Source organism: Prunus mume, linkage group LG3 (assembly GCF_029339155.1).
Source record: "Prunus mume cultivar Tortuosa linkage group LG3, ASM2933915v1, whole genome shotgun sequence".
Taxonomy (NCBI): Eukaryota; Viridiplantae; Streptophyta; class Magnoliopsida; order Rosales; family Rosaceae; genus Prunus; species Prunus mume.
In genome coordinates this window covers 11,833,116-11,846,084 of record NC_142700.1, presented here as the reverse complement: position 1 = coordinate 11,846,084, position 12,969 = coordinate 11,833,116, and the positions used below count along the sequence as shown (strand labels likewise).

The 12,969-nt window shown below is 35.6% G+C and overlaps 1 protein-coding gene across 2 annotated transcripts; it reads left to right on the top strand.

The window, feature by feature from the left end:
• The first annotated feature begins 1,615 nt into the window (after positions 1-1,615).
• On the top strand, positions 1,616-12,005 carry LOC103325959 (putative leucine-rich repeat receptor-like serine/threonine-protein kinase At3g14840). Of its 2 annotated transcripts, XM_089049287.1 has the most exons (24): positions 1,616-1,833; positions 2,176-2,359; positions 4,943-5,014; positions 5,088-5,156; positions 5,299-5,370; positions 5,478-5,549; positions 5,703-5,774; positions 5,877-5,948; positions 6,047-6,118; positions 6,207-6,278; positions 6,363-6,434; positions 6,738-6,809; positions 7,207-7,263; positions 8,013-8,072; positions 8,159-8,194; positions 8,343-8,383; positions 8,668-9,047; positions 9,199-9,394; positions 9,591-9,758; positions 10,012-10,130; positions 10,255-10,465; positions 10,583-10,820; positions 11,034-11,184; positions 11,399-12,005. In XM_089049287.1, the coding sequence occupies exons 1-24, from the start codon at positions 1,737-1,739 to the stop codon at positions 11,792-11,794; spliced, it is 3,051 nt and encodes a 1,016-aa protein (XP_088905413.1). In that variant the 5' UTR covers positions 1,616-1,736; the 3' UTR covers positions 11,795-12,005. The 2 variants fall into 2 exon arrangements, with proteins under 2 accessions (XP_088905413.1, XP_088905414.1); XM_089049288.1 differs by lacking the exons at positions 1,616-1,833; positions 2,176-2,359 and adding an exon at positions 4,558-4,804.
• The last annotated feature ends 964 nt before the right edge of the window (positions 12,006-12,969 follow it).

The window sequence follows — 12,969 nt, the reverse complement described above, 5'->3', positions numbered from 1 at the left end:
CTCTTGTCAAAATCGCACAATGCAAAATGCAGTCCTCTCATAAGAAGAAAATGCGAAGGAAGAAGCTGTCAAATTTTCTCTCAATGTTGTAGCCCCCCTTTCTCCCCAAAAAGAAGTCTGCCTTAAATTTCCCCAGCTGGCAGCCAAACATTGGCTTCACAATGAGACAAAGAACATTAGAACAGAAAGTTTATAGCTGGCGAAGGCTGGACTCGCGTGAGAATTTTTACCTTCAAGAATCTTGATTCAATTTGAGTTATAACAAAGTTGATTTCAATTTCTGTAATCATTTTGAATGCATACTTAAACTAACTTAAATTCCTTGAGCTTGATTGATTACATACGAAATTACAAGTTTGTCAAGAAAAGCTAAAAACATTAGCTCAACAAAAACTAACAATACAACCGTAGTTACGTAGCAATAGAGGAAATAAGATATAGCTCCCAAAAGACATAAAAAAAAGCTGTAAAACAATTGTATGATCGGTATGTACTTAAAGATTTCTGATAGATGCAGTAAACAAGTACCGGGCACCTTAAAATCACCATATGCGTTGTAAGTGTCTGCATGACCAACCAGGAAAATTCATTCATGTTATATAAAACTTTTGATAAGTTCTGATTTGCTCTAATTTACAATTTACAAACTTTTGATAAGTCCATTTCCTCATTTAAAATATAATTAAAAGTATCAGATATTTCACCTCAATTTTTTTCGTTCAAAGGTTTCTTAGACGAGGAACTAAAACAAAGGACAAGTCATCCAATGTTGATATTGATTGAATAGAAATGGAATATTAACTTTAATGTCGCTCTAAAGACTCAGTCAGCACTCAGCAGCAGCCTTTCATATTTTTTGGACTGAAGCTTATTTTTCTTCGACCTGGGACCTGAAGCTAACCCTTTAATTCCTATCCCTGTCATTATTTGGAAAGTAATTTTGGTTTTATGGCTGGCTCTTTTACACAATTGGCTCTTTTTTCTTTATTTTTTCTTTGAAAGATATGAATTAAATTAAGAACATACAGCTTCAATGCATTGACTGGTTGATTGGGAAGTTGGAGTGTCAATCCAAAAGATGAAAATAATGGACACCTGAAAAAGGGGTTGCTGTGGAACTTTTACGTATAAGATTAAGTAAATTTACGTGTTTTAGTCAAAACAGCTTTATGTACAGTACCTGTGTGTTTGCATGCAGATTTTGGAATTAAAATAATTAATTGCTGGTGTAATTTGGATTATTCCGTTGGATGACTTGGATTTTTCCTTCCCTACGTTGGAGAAAATTTAATGCAATATTGAGACTTAAAGTCTTGAATGCACTTACTTAACAAGTCAATTCTGACAAAGAAAAAAACAATGCACCTAATTAATTTCATGTACGGCTTTTATTGATTAAAGTCTAGAGTGGCGATTCCTAGTTCATTCTCTATACTTGTAATTTAAAGTAATTTTATGCAAACGTAAATTTATTTTTGTTAAAAAGGATATTAGACTATCAAGTGGAGTGGGTGAGAATAATAATTTTTTTTAAGTAGTTGACTTCAGTTTCAGTCCTTGAAGGTCTACTCGATCTCTCTCTGTCTATAAAAAGCTGCTGTATGCACCAATACTCTCCTCACAAATCCATCTTTCATACACACACAATCGTACGGTACCTCTTCATTCAAAAGCTCTCATTTTGGGCACTGTTTTCCTCTTCAATTGTGGAAAGGTGTCCAATAGAAACTTAATTGATGAATATGTTCTTCCCTCGACTTTTTCTTCATTCTCTCTTGGTGGTTTGCTTTGCAAATTTTTCTTTTGGAGCTACTCGATTGCCACCAGATGAAGGTATACGTATGTGTGTGTGTATATATATATATATATATATACTCTTAATATATCCATATTAAATTTCTTCTTTAATCTCCTTTCTTCATCTTATAATTATGTAAAATGAACTAAAATCCTAACTAAGTAAGGACTCGCCAACACTCCCCTCAAATTGGGCAAAAGATATTTCGCATGCCCAACTTGACAAGCGAGTCATAGAATACTATACTTGCAGCTTCCAGTAATATGATGCTTGGATTCATGACTTTGTAGTTCTTGTTTACTTAGACGTTAATTGTAGTAATTGTATGAATGTGTAGATATTGAGTACTGAGCATATGGTTTTAAATACATATGTAGTAAAAACTTTAGCTGACATGGCAAAGACACTGGGCAAGACGAACTGGGATTTCAGTGGAGATGCAGATCCATGCAACAATCAAAAACCATGGACTGATAATACCAGTCTGGGCAAAGAATTTGAGTATCGCGTCAACTGTAATTGTTCCTTTGCCAATTCCACTGTCTGCCATATTACCAACATGTAAAATTCTCTATCTCTCTCTCTACTAACACTACCTAACACCAAATGATACTATCGGGTTTATGTGGTTTACATGGAATGCATTTATATATATGGTGATTGTGTCACCCCTAAACAAAACTTTTTTGGGGAATATTAGATCATTGGCGATATATATGTATTATGTATATTATATATATTTTTCCTTTCAGAATTAACCCATTATATATATATATATATATATATATATACCAAGAAAATTGCTATTTGTATAATATTAGTATACTCACAGTGGCCTAATTTTGATGACTTTAAATGAGCCTTTCTCATGTTGTCGGTGAAGAAGATAGTCCCAGCATATACTTACTCTTGTCCATATATCTGAAGTCTCAAAATTTAAAGTCCTTCAACTTTTGTGTTATATACATGGAATCCAACTTTTTCTTTTGGTTCTAACAGATTTTCTAACTTTCTAAGGTAGGTGAGCCTCTAATGTTATGCAAGTTTTAAATTAGGAGAAATTCTTATGTCCACTTGCCAGATCTAGTGGATTGTTTGTCAACCCTCACACAAAAGTAAGGATATCATCCGATTTTAGTTCTACTTAAGGTCTAAAATATTAATGGTTTCGGAAATATTGGTGGTCCGAACACATGGCAATTTCGATGGAAATATCGGGAAATTGTCACTATCGGTAAAAATTGAATAAAAACCATGGAAACTGTAAGAAAAGCTTTAAAAAATTTATTGAAACTTTGGAGAATGTTTATTTAGTCAATTATGTATTAGTTTCTCACAAAAAATTGGAAGGAAATGCATTGCATGATGGGTTTAACTGATTTAAGTTGATTATATAGCGAGCTAACAAACACTGGGAGTGTAGAAAATTTGTAGTAATTAATGAAAGAATATTAAACACACCATAATCATTTATTTATAATGATTTACTACAATATTTTACACTTTATACATTGCATGGTAAGAGACATGAGTGACTTAGCACCACATAAAGTTTCTATGAGGTTCAAATTTTTCATTGCATTCATCATCTCGATATAATTGATATTTTGGCCAAATGTTGTTGAAGCATGTGAGAAATTATTGACGTCGATATTTTCCTATATTAATTATACAATATGTGTATGGATATGTTTCAAAATATCCTATGCCTGAAAAAATGATAATATTGATGATATTTCATCGATATTATCGATATTTTAGTCCTCAGTTCCACGCTAATTCTATCCTTACGAGAGTATACTATTGTATACGTAGCCGCACTTAAAAAGCTCTTCTTAAATTAAGTGACATGAGTAGTGTTAGGGGATAGGTTATTTACATATGCTTAAATTAATTTTGATGTTGATACTCTTAGGAGTAGTATTGGACTAGTCAGTGATATCAACTCAGAATTCTGTCTGAAACTGAAAGCGAAAGAAGGATCAGGGCATGAACCTTCCTTGATTGATTGACCCATGACCATTAGCTCAACAGTAAGTTTGTAGAGAGAGAGAGAGAGAGAGAGAGAGAGAGAGAGAGAGAGATGCTGATTTAGACATTTGGTTTTCTGGGGACTGCACGTCTATAGGGACATTTTGGAAAAAGCAAAAGGAGAGAGAAAAATTTTAAAAGAAGCAAAAATGGACAAAAATGCCCTTATTTATTTTTAGATTTCCTAAGGAATCCAATACATTTGCATGTCTTTGATTTGAAAGTTGGGTGGTTTTTTTGTCTTTTTTGAAATTGATCATTTTCACATTGGCCCCCCAATTGACTTAAAATATCATCATGCCACCTCCAAAATAAGTGGGAATTAAAAGGGGCTGTCGGCTTTTCGACCAAAAACCAAAGAACCGAAAAAAGGAACTGTCAGCCCCACTTGGAGGTGGCTGTTGTTGCGTTCAACTTTTGTGGGATTCTCACGCGTAAACTATCAATGTGTAATGCTTATGAAGGTTTGAATTTGAGATCACTACTTTGCAAATCAAAATACTTTTTAACTGGACGAGATTCCGTTAGTAATAGTATTTTTCAGGAATAATAATCCCAAGGCCCTATTGTATAGAGCAGTACACAAGAATGGGTTCAGGCCCTCTTACACAGTGTCACTAATTACCAAGTTGGGTCATGGGGTCATGGGGTCATGGATCACGGGTCATGAGTGGAAGTACCCTTGGTGCCTTGAATGGTTTTCTTTCACATTTTAATTCTATTTGACGAAATTCAAGAAAATGCAGAAAGGAATTTCTGGCAGACACACTTGCTGTGCAGTGTGCAGAGCAAAACTGATTTTGTTATAAATCTGTTTCTTATATTGAGTGAACACTAAAGTAAGAATTTTACAATCAACTAAGTTTAAGTTTTAACTGCAAAATTGAGTTTTATGGGCTGTGAGTGATCAATTTGCTCACTTACTACAATGTGCTTTGAGCTGGCTCTTAATTAGCATTGATGTTCAGTTCTATGGTGAGTTGGTGGTTGGCTTGCTTGCTTTTAGTCATTGCCTGAGTGGAATCATTTCTTTTTAGTCACAGTATAGCTGAGAGACAGGTCCTTGTTAAATTGCAATTAAGATTTGAAACCTTGTTTTGTGATGAAGCACAGAGTTATGAAAGCTCAGGATTTGCCAGGAACACTCCCAAAAGAGATGGCTAGGCTCACCTATCTCAAAGAAATGTAAGCACGTTGTTACCTTACACGTATGTCTGTTGTCAATGAGAAAATGACTCATTTTTTCACTCTCTTTCAGTGACCTCACCCGCAACTACCTGAGTGGTACCATCCCTCCAGAATGGGGTTCCCTTCCACTTATTAACATGTACTGTCTTGTTTGTCACTCTGCATACATGTGTGTGTGTGTGTGTGTTGCTGTTCATGTCATGTTCTTATTGATGGCCATATAATGTTATTGAGCCATTTATTTGATAAAAGTGATCATAAACATATGAGTTTTGTTGCAGTTCCCTTGTTGCAAACCGTTTGACCGGTCCTATCCCCAAAGAGATTGGAGACATCACAACCCTGAAGAGTTTGTGAGTGTTCATTACGCATTTGTTTCTTCTTTCCCCCACTTGATTTTTTTGGAGATCCTTAATGATGATCTTTTTTTAATCAATGGAATTGAATTTGCTTTGTGTAGGGACATCACTATGAATAATTTCTCTGGAGTGCTCCCTTGGCAGCTTGGGAATTTGCCCCTCATAGAAAGAATGTAAGATTGTCCTATTCCGAATGTTATCGTGATAAAAGAATATTTGGTTTATTTTATGGAATCGCTTTGCTGTAGACAGATGCTGGATATTTTCATCAGCAATCATCGACTTCTGTATCTTTAATATAATTGTTATGTCTCCTTCGTTGTTAGGTTTCTTACCTCAAATAATTTTACTGGGGAGTTGCCACATACATTTGAAAATCTTGCCACGCTAAAAGACTTGTAAGCTTCTGTTGTTCTTTTTTCTTAAAGGTTTCCTAAGCACCCAAATGCCGCATTATAGGATTAATTGGTACTGTTTTCCTTTTGCCAATCATTATGCAGCCGGGTGGGTGACAGTCACTTTTCTGGGCAGATACCTGATTTTATAAAGAACTGGACAAATCTTGACAAACTGTGAGTTTTTGTTGTTGTTGTTGTTGTTGTTGTTATCTTTGCTGCTACTTGATTCTGAATATTATCACTAATTCAAATGTTATCACTTGTTAAAACAGACTGATTCAGGCTAGTGGTTTCACGGGGCCAATTCCTTCCAACATTTCTCTTTTGACAAAATTAACTGACTTGTTAGTATGGATTTTGATTTTGTATCTATTTATAAATACAAACAGATTAGCATATTCTGTGTGTTCATTGCTCGATTTTAACATGCAGGAGAATTACTGACTTGAGTGGGCCTGAAGAATCCTTTCCTCCACTTGAGAATATGAAAAGCATGAAGACACTGTGAGTTAATGGTTCCATGGCACACAATTTCTCTCTGTAGCAGAAGTCTTTTGCAAACTCAAAATTTTAGTGCTTCTGTTACAGGATGTTGAGGAGTTGCAATATTGTTGGACAGCTACCTAAATATCTCTGGGACCTGACGAAGTTGAAAACTTTGTTAGTACAAATGTCTTTGTCCCTGTTTCTTTTACTGTCTCCAGATAAATTTTCTTCTTTCTAGATGCTATTCTAATAACTAAAGGATTGTTGAATGACTTTAAAGTTCTGTATGTACAAAAAGCATGCCGAATTTTTAAGTAATCAGCGTACTCACACACAAGTATACACAAAAGCATATCCTGGGATAGATTTTACCCTTACCTGATTCCTGGAGTGATTTTATTATTATTATTATTAATTTAAATAACGTTTCTCTCTGGGGAAGCATATCTGAAATGCATTTGTTATTGATTTGTGCAGAGACCTCAGCTTTAACAAGCTAAATGGGGAAATTCCAAGCAACTTTGATGCTCTACCAAAAGTGGATTATATGTAAGCAATTCGAATAACAAATGTTGACTTTCTTACAAGAAAACTCAAGCAGACATTCTTCAATGGTTTTGTCACACCCCTGCCCTACAAGCTGGACGTGTTAATCATGCATGCTTATGAATAATGACTCACAAGTTATACTCAAGCAAACAACCGAAAACCAACAGACTAAGTCAACTGCTTGACTACTACCAGTGTTTTTAAGTTGTATACTCACTAAGAATCTGGCACATGTCTGAAACAAGCTCAAAAACATATGCTAATATATATATATATATGTATGTATGTATTTTTATTCAGAAGCACAGGGAGAATTTAAGTCTATGTGCAGGCCTTTTTTTAATTTTTGTACCATTCTAGTAATTCATGCCCTTTTTTATGTATCAATTATGTTTAGATTCTTAACTGGAAATTTGCTGACTGGACCAGTGCCTACTTCGAAGAAAGCAAGCGTGTAAGCTTCTCTTCCAATTTCTAATATTTAGTTAGTTAGTAAGGAAATTTATGCTGTCTATTACTGGATATGAAAATTGTTGATATATAGCATTCTTAGAATAGTAGCTGTTTTTGAAGTTTTAAAAGTATCCTAAAATGTTTCAAGGTTTCCCTCATATCTCCAAAGCTTCCTTTGCATATATGGGACGAAATTCTAGGCATTTAGAAAACAACATGTTCATAAAATGAGCGTGGCAGAAATGAGAATGATGTGTGGGAAAACAAGGAAGGATAGGATTCGACATATTCAACAATGTTCAGTAGATGCATAAGTTGGAGAGATTGGCCTAATCAACATAGAAGGTAGTTCCAAGGGAAGAGGGCATCCCGAAATTAAATGATGGCTATGCCCTTGTCTTGGGGTGGACCTTTATCATCTTGGTATACTATATGTTATGAGATGCGGGTAGCTTGACCAAATTCAGTACGAGGAAATTTTAAGGTGAACTTGGCTTAACGTGGACAGTTGTGAGAGCTTAGGCACCTATGACTATGAATAGTGAATGTAACTAATATTTTTCTGCTCATGAAGTTTGGTTGATTGTTTTAATATTGGATTTTCAGAATTAAATCTGGCTAGAATTGATATAAACTATGATTTCAAAACTTCAGTCCAACCATGTTAATACCTACCTCTTGCTCCTCATTTTATTTTCTGTTCTCATACCGCATTGGAAAGGAATTTACATAACAGCCCTTTTTGTGCAGTGATCTTTCATATAATAACTTCACCATAGGGGACAAAGGTTGTCAATCACAAGGCGGCTTGTAAGAATGTTTTCATTAGCTCGAGTTTATTTTGCTTGTGTCTTGTAGAGCAAACTTAAATTTTCAATTTGTGTTAATTCCTACAGGAACTTGTTTGCAAGCTCTTCACAGGGAAATAGTTCGTAAGTTACAAATTAATCCTCTGAAAGCATGCGTAGATAAATTTGCCTGGCATTCCAACTGAGTATTCTTATTTTATTTTACAACTTATTTTTATTTATGATGTTATCTTGCTGACTTCTTCTGGATCCTGCTGCATTCTCCTATCAGAAAAACTATTACATGTTTGGGAATTCCAAAATGTCAAAAAAGTAAGTTGGGTTTCCACAAATCGCTTCAAGATATATTTATTTATCTTTGATATTTTTTTTTTTTTTTTTTTTGGGGAGCTGGAGGCTTGTTTGATCCAAAAAGAAGACCATTATACACTTGCCTCAACCCATCATGAACCTGCATGTGCAGTCATTCATCGTACCCCTGAATCTTCTAATTCCAAAATGGAATAATAGAAATAATTGCCTTTTTTTTTCTTCTGGGGTTGATTCTTTTTTGTTTTCCTCCTCAATGGCCACTAATCTCTTGCTTTCTGTTGTAGCTTGGTACTCTCTCCATATAAATTGTGGTGGAAGAGAAGTTTTTGGTGAAAAAAATACAACATTTGATGGTGACACAGATTCAGATGGAACTTCATTATTTTACCAGAGCACAACAAATTGGGCTTTAAGCAGCACTGGTTACTTTACTGATGATAACCATCTTCACGACAACTTTATCCAAACAAATAACTCTACACTCTCTATGCCCAATCCACAACTGTACACGGAAGCACGCCTTTCTCCCATCTCTCTAACTTATTTTGGGTTTTGTCTGGGATATGGAAACTACACTGTAAACCTCCATTTTGCAGAGACAGAGTTTGAAAATGGCAAAACATATAAAAGCCTGGGAAGGCGTATATTTGATGTTTACATTCAGGTAAAGGTCAACAGACACTGTTTAGTTCCTGGTTAATTCAAATGTTTATGAATTTCTAGTAATAACATGTAAAATAGGTTGCAGTCAACACTGAAAAAATAAACCACATTACGATCATGAAATGTTATGTAACAAAACTAGGATATTGCAGGGGAGACTAGTGCAGAAGGATTTCAATATTGCGGATGAAGCTGGTGGTGTTGGTAAGGCAGTCATAAAGAAATTTAATGCTTCTGTAACAAGTGGTACCTTGGAGATCCGTTTCTATTGGGCTGGGAAAGGGACGACCGGTATCCCTCATAGAGGAGTTTATGGTCCTCTTATATCAGCTATTTCTGTAGATCCTAGTAAGTTTACACTGTTCTGAGCTTCTTCTAATTACTATTTGTAGACCATTGCGATTTTCTCATATGTAAATATCATGTTAGGCATTAATATTACAACACAATTAAGAGATCCGGCTTTAGGTAGCTGTTTGAATAATGCACTCTCTTATCTATTACATTCGCATTTACTCTGATAAACCTACACTTCTTCCGGCAGACTTTGTACCCCCACCAGAACCTGTAACATCACCTGCACCTGGTGGAAGTGGCATATCTGTAGGTGCAGTAGTTGGAATTGTGGCTGGAGGAGTCTTCATTATATTACTGATTTTTGGTATTCTTTGGAGGACAGGCCTCCTAGGACAACAAAATACTTTGGAGGATGGTACGTACACTTTATGCTGTTATTTTTTATGTACTTTTCGTATATATTTAGGCACACTCTGTAAGTTGATATTTATTTAGATATTGAACTTTCTAACGCCTTGATGCTGCTAGAATATATTATACTGTTGAAACCTTTGATGCAAAGTCTGCCTGCCTATAGATCCAGTTACTTGTTAAATTCTAGGCCTTGAATCAGTCTCATATAAGAAATTCGGTAGACAATTTCTTATACGAGTTTGCTTCTTACATAGATTTAAAGGGCGTGGACCTGCAAACTGGTAAATTTAGCTTCAGGCAACTCAAAGATGCCACAAACAACTTTGACAAAGCCAATAAGATTGGAGAAGGTGGTTTTGGTCCTGTTTACAAGGTAATCTGTGGAACCATTATTTCTTATTTATTGCTGTTGGGCTAACTTGACTAATTGTAAGCATTCTTATTAAAGTTGCTCTGCTTTTTAGTGAAGGGATTTTGACTTTGTTTCTCAAATGCAGGGCCTTCTATCAGATGGCACCGCAATTGCTGTCAAGCAGCTTTCTTCCAAATCAAAGCAAGGGAATCGTGAATTCTTGAATGAGATAGGCATGATATCTGCTCTGCAACACCCTCATCTTGTCAAGCTTCACGGATGCTGTATTGAAGGAAATCAACTATTGCTTGTCTATGAGTACATGGAAAATAATAGCCTTGCTCGTGCTTTGTTTGGTAAATATTACTCTTGTATGCCTGAACTTCATTTAGTTCATGCAGATGGGTATAAAAGATCTTATACATAAAAATATGTCCCTTATAACTAACTTTGAGTAATTTGACAAATTGAAGGGTCAGAAGAAAGTCAGTTGAAGTTGGGTTGGCCAACAAGGCACAAGATCTGTGTTGGTATAGCTAGAGGTTTGGCTTACCTCCACGAGGAATCAAGATTGAAGGTCGTTCATAGAGACATCAAGGCTACTAATGTGCTGCTTGATAAAAATCTTACCCCAAAGATATCTGACTTTGGATTGGCCAAGCTTGATGAAGAGGATAATACACACATTAGCACCCGTATTGCTGGAACTTAGTGAGTCCCTGTGCTATTTTTTTTTTCTACCTATACTTTTATTTTGATTTCTTCCACCCCGACGATGGGTCCATAGAAATAGGAAATCGATGGAGGTTTCTCTACCTTGTATAAGTTTCAAACTTAACTAGATCTGTACTGTTAAAGAAACTTCGTAGTATTTTAGTATTTCGCTAAGCTAAATATGGGGAAATGATGAGCGATTTTTTGCAGTGGATATATGGCGCCTGAATATGCAATGCGGGGTTATCTGACTGATAAAGCAGATGTTTATAGCTTTGGAATTCTTGTATTGGAAATTGTTAGTGGGAGGAACAACACCACTTACAGAGCAAAGGAAAAAAGCTTTTACCTTCTTGATTGGGTAACATGATTCTACTGCTTCCTTATTTAATCTGATACTGTTGATCTCTATTCTATGTTTGTGGCTGAGAGAAAGTGACTGATACTGCAATAGTTTTAATGATGATCCAAAATCAAGTCTGGCTTCATTTGAAATTATCTTTCTCTGACAATATATGTAAGATCAGTGAAATTATTTGTCAAGACAAATTATCTCTGACAATATATGTTTCTAGGCACAACTACTAAAAGGGCAAGGGAAATTGATGGACCTAGTGGATCCAAGGTTGGGCTCAGACTTCAACAAAGAAGAGATGATGCTTACAATCAATGTGGCTCTCCTCTGCTGCAATGTCACTTCAACAGTTAGGCCTACCATGTCTTCAGTTGTGAGCATGCTTGAAGGCAGGGCTGCTGTTCAGGAATTGGTCTCAGATCCAACTGCCTCAACTGATGAGATCGAAGCAATGAGGAAACATTTTGAACCCAGTTTCGGAAGGAAAACCGGTGGGAGCCAGACACAAACCGCGTCAACTGAAGGGCCTTGGACTGGTTCATCTACATCTGCTCATGATCTCTATCCAGTCAATCCTGATTCAACTTACTGGGACAACAGAAATGAGAGAAACTGAGCAAACTGTCTTGACTCTCAAACATTTATGTTCATATATCATCTCTACTCCCTCTCTATATACACACGCATATATATTTTTTGTTTGGCAAGATGGCTGAAAGAATAATATAGATGTTTCTACAGCATGGTAAATTGGTAAATGTAAATTATGAATCCCTTGGATCAACTTTGCTACAGCACAGAAGCTGGTATATTATATCTTCTGAGAAGATTGCATTACGATGACATAATTTGCAATACAGGGCAGAGGTTTAGAGTCAGGAAAACTGAATAAGTTACTTGGAAGCTAAGCTTTGTTACTGTTTCTATTTGAAAGAGAATGGTGGAAATCAGCATTCTGCTCAATGTGGTTTTGAACTTGTCAGGCAATATCAATATGAATGTTGGAAGGCATGAATTGGCAGATTCGGCTTAGACAGATACAGGAGATAAGAATAAGTCATCTTCCAATGCTCCAATCCAACGACCCCAAGTGGACAGTAGCCTTTTTTTCTGTAACTTCAGAAATCTAAATTCCAAGAGAAAATGCGCATTCAACAACTCAAAGCAGATTTTAAAGATCAAAGTAGATTTTAAAAACCAATTGTCAAAATCTCACAATGCAAAATGCAGACCTCTCATAAGAAGAAAATGCAGAGGAAGAAGCTGTCAAATTTTCTCTCAATGTTGTAGCCACCTTTTTTACCCAAAAAGAAGTCTGCCCTAAATTTCCCCAGCTGGCAGCCAAACATTGGCCTCACAATGAGACAAAGAAAATCAGTATAGAAAGTTTACAGCTGACAAAGGCTGGACTCACGTGAGAATAAAATGTAGATTTTTACCTTGAAGGTATTTAAGCAATAACAAGGTTGATCTCGATTTCTGTAATTATTTTGAATGCGTATTTCAACTAGCCTAAATTCCTTGAGCTTGATTGATTACATACGAGATTACAAGTTTGTCAAAAAAAGCTAAAAACATTAGAAGAATGAAAACTAACAATCCTAACGTAGCAGTAGATGAAATAAAATATAGCTCCCAAAATACATCACAAAAACTGTAAAACAATTGTATGACCGGTGCTACTTCCACAATTACATAGTAGATAAATAGACTGTACTTAATGATTTCTGATAGATACATTAAACAAGTAGTCTCTGAGCACATTAAAATCACCATGTGCTTTGTAAGTGC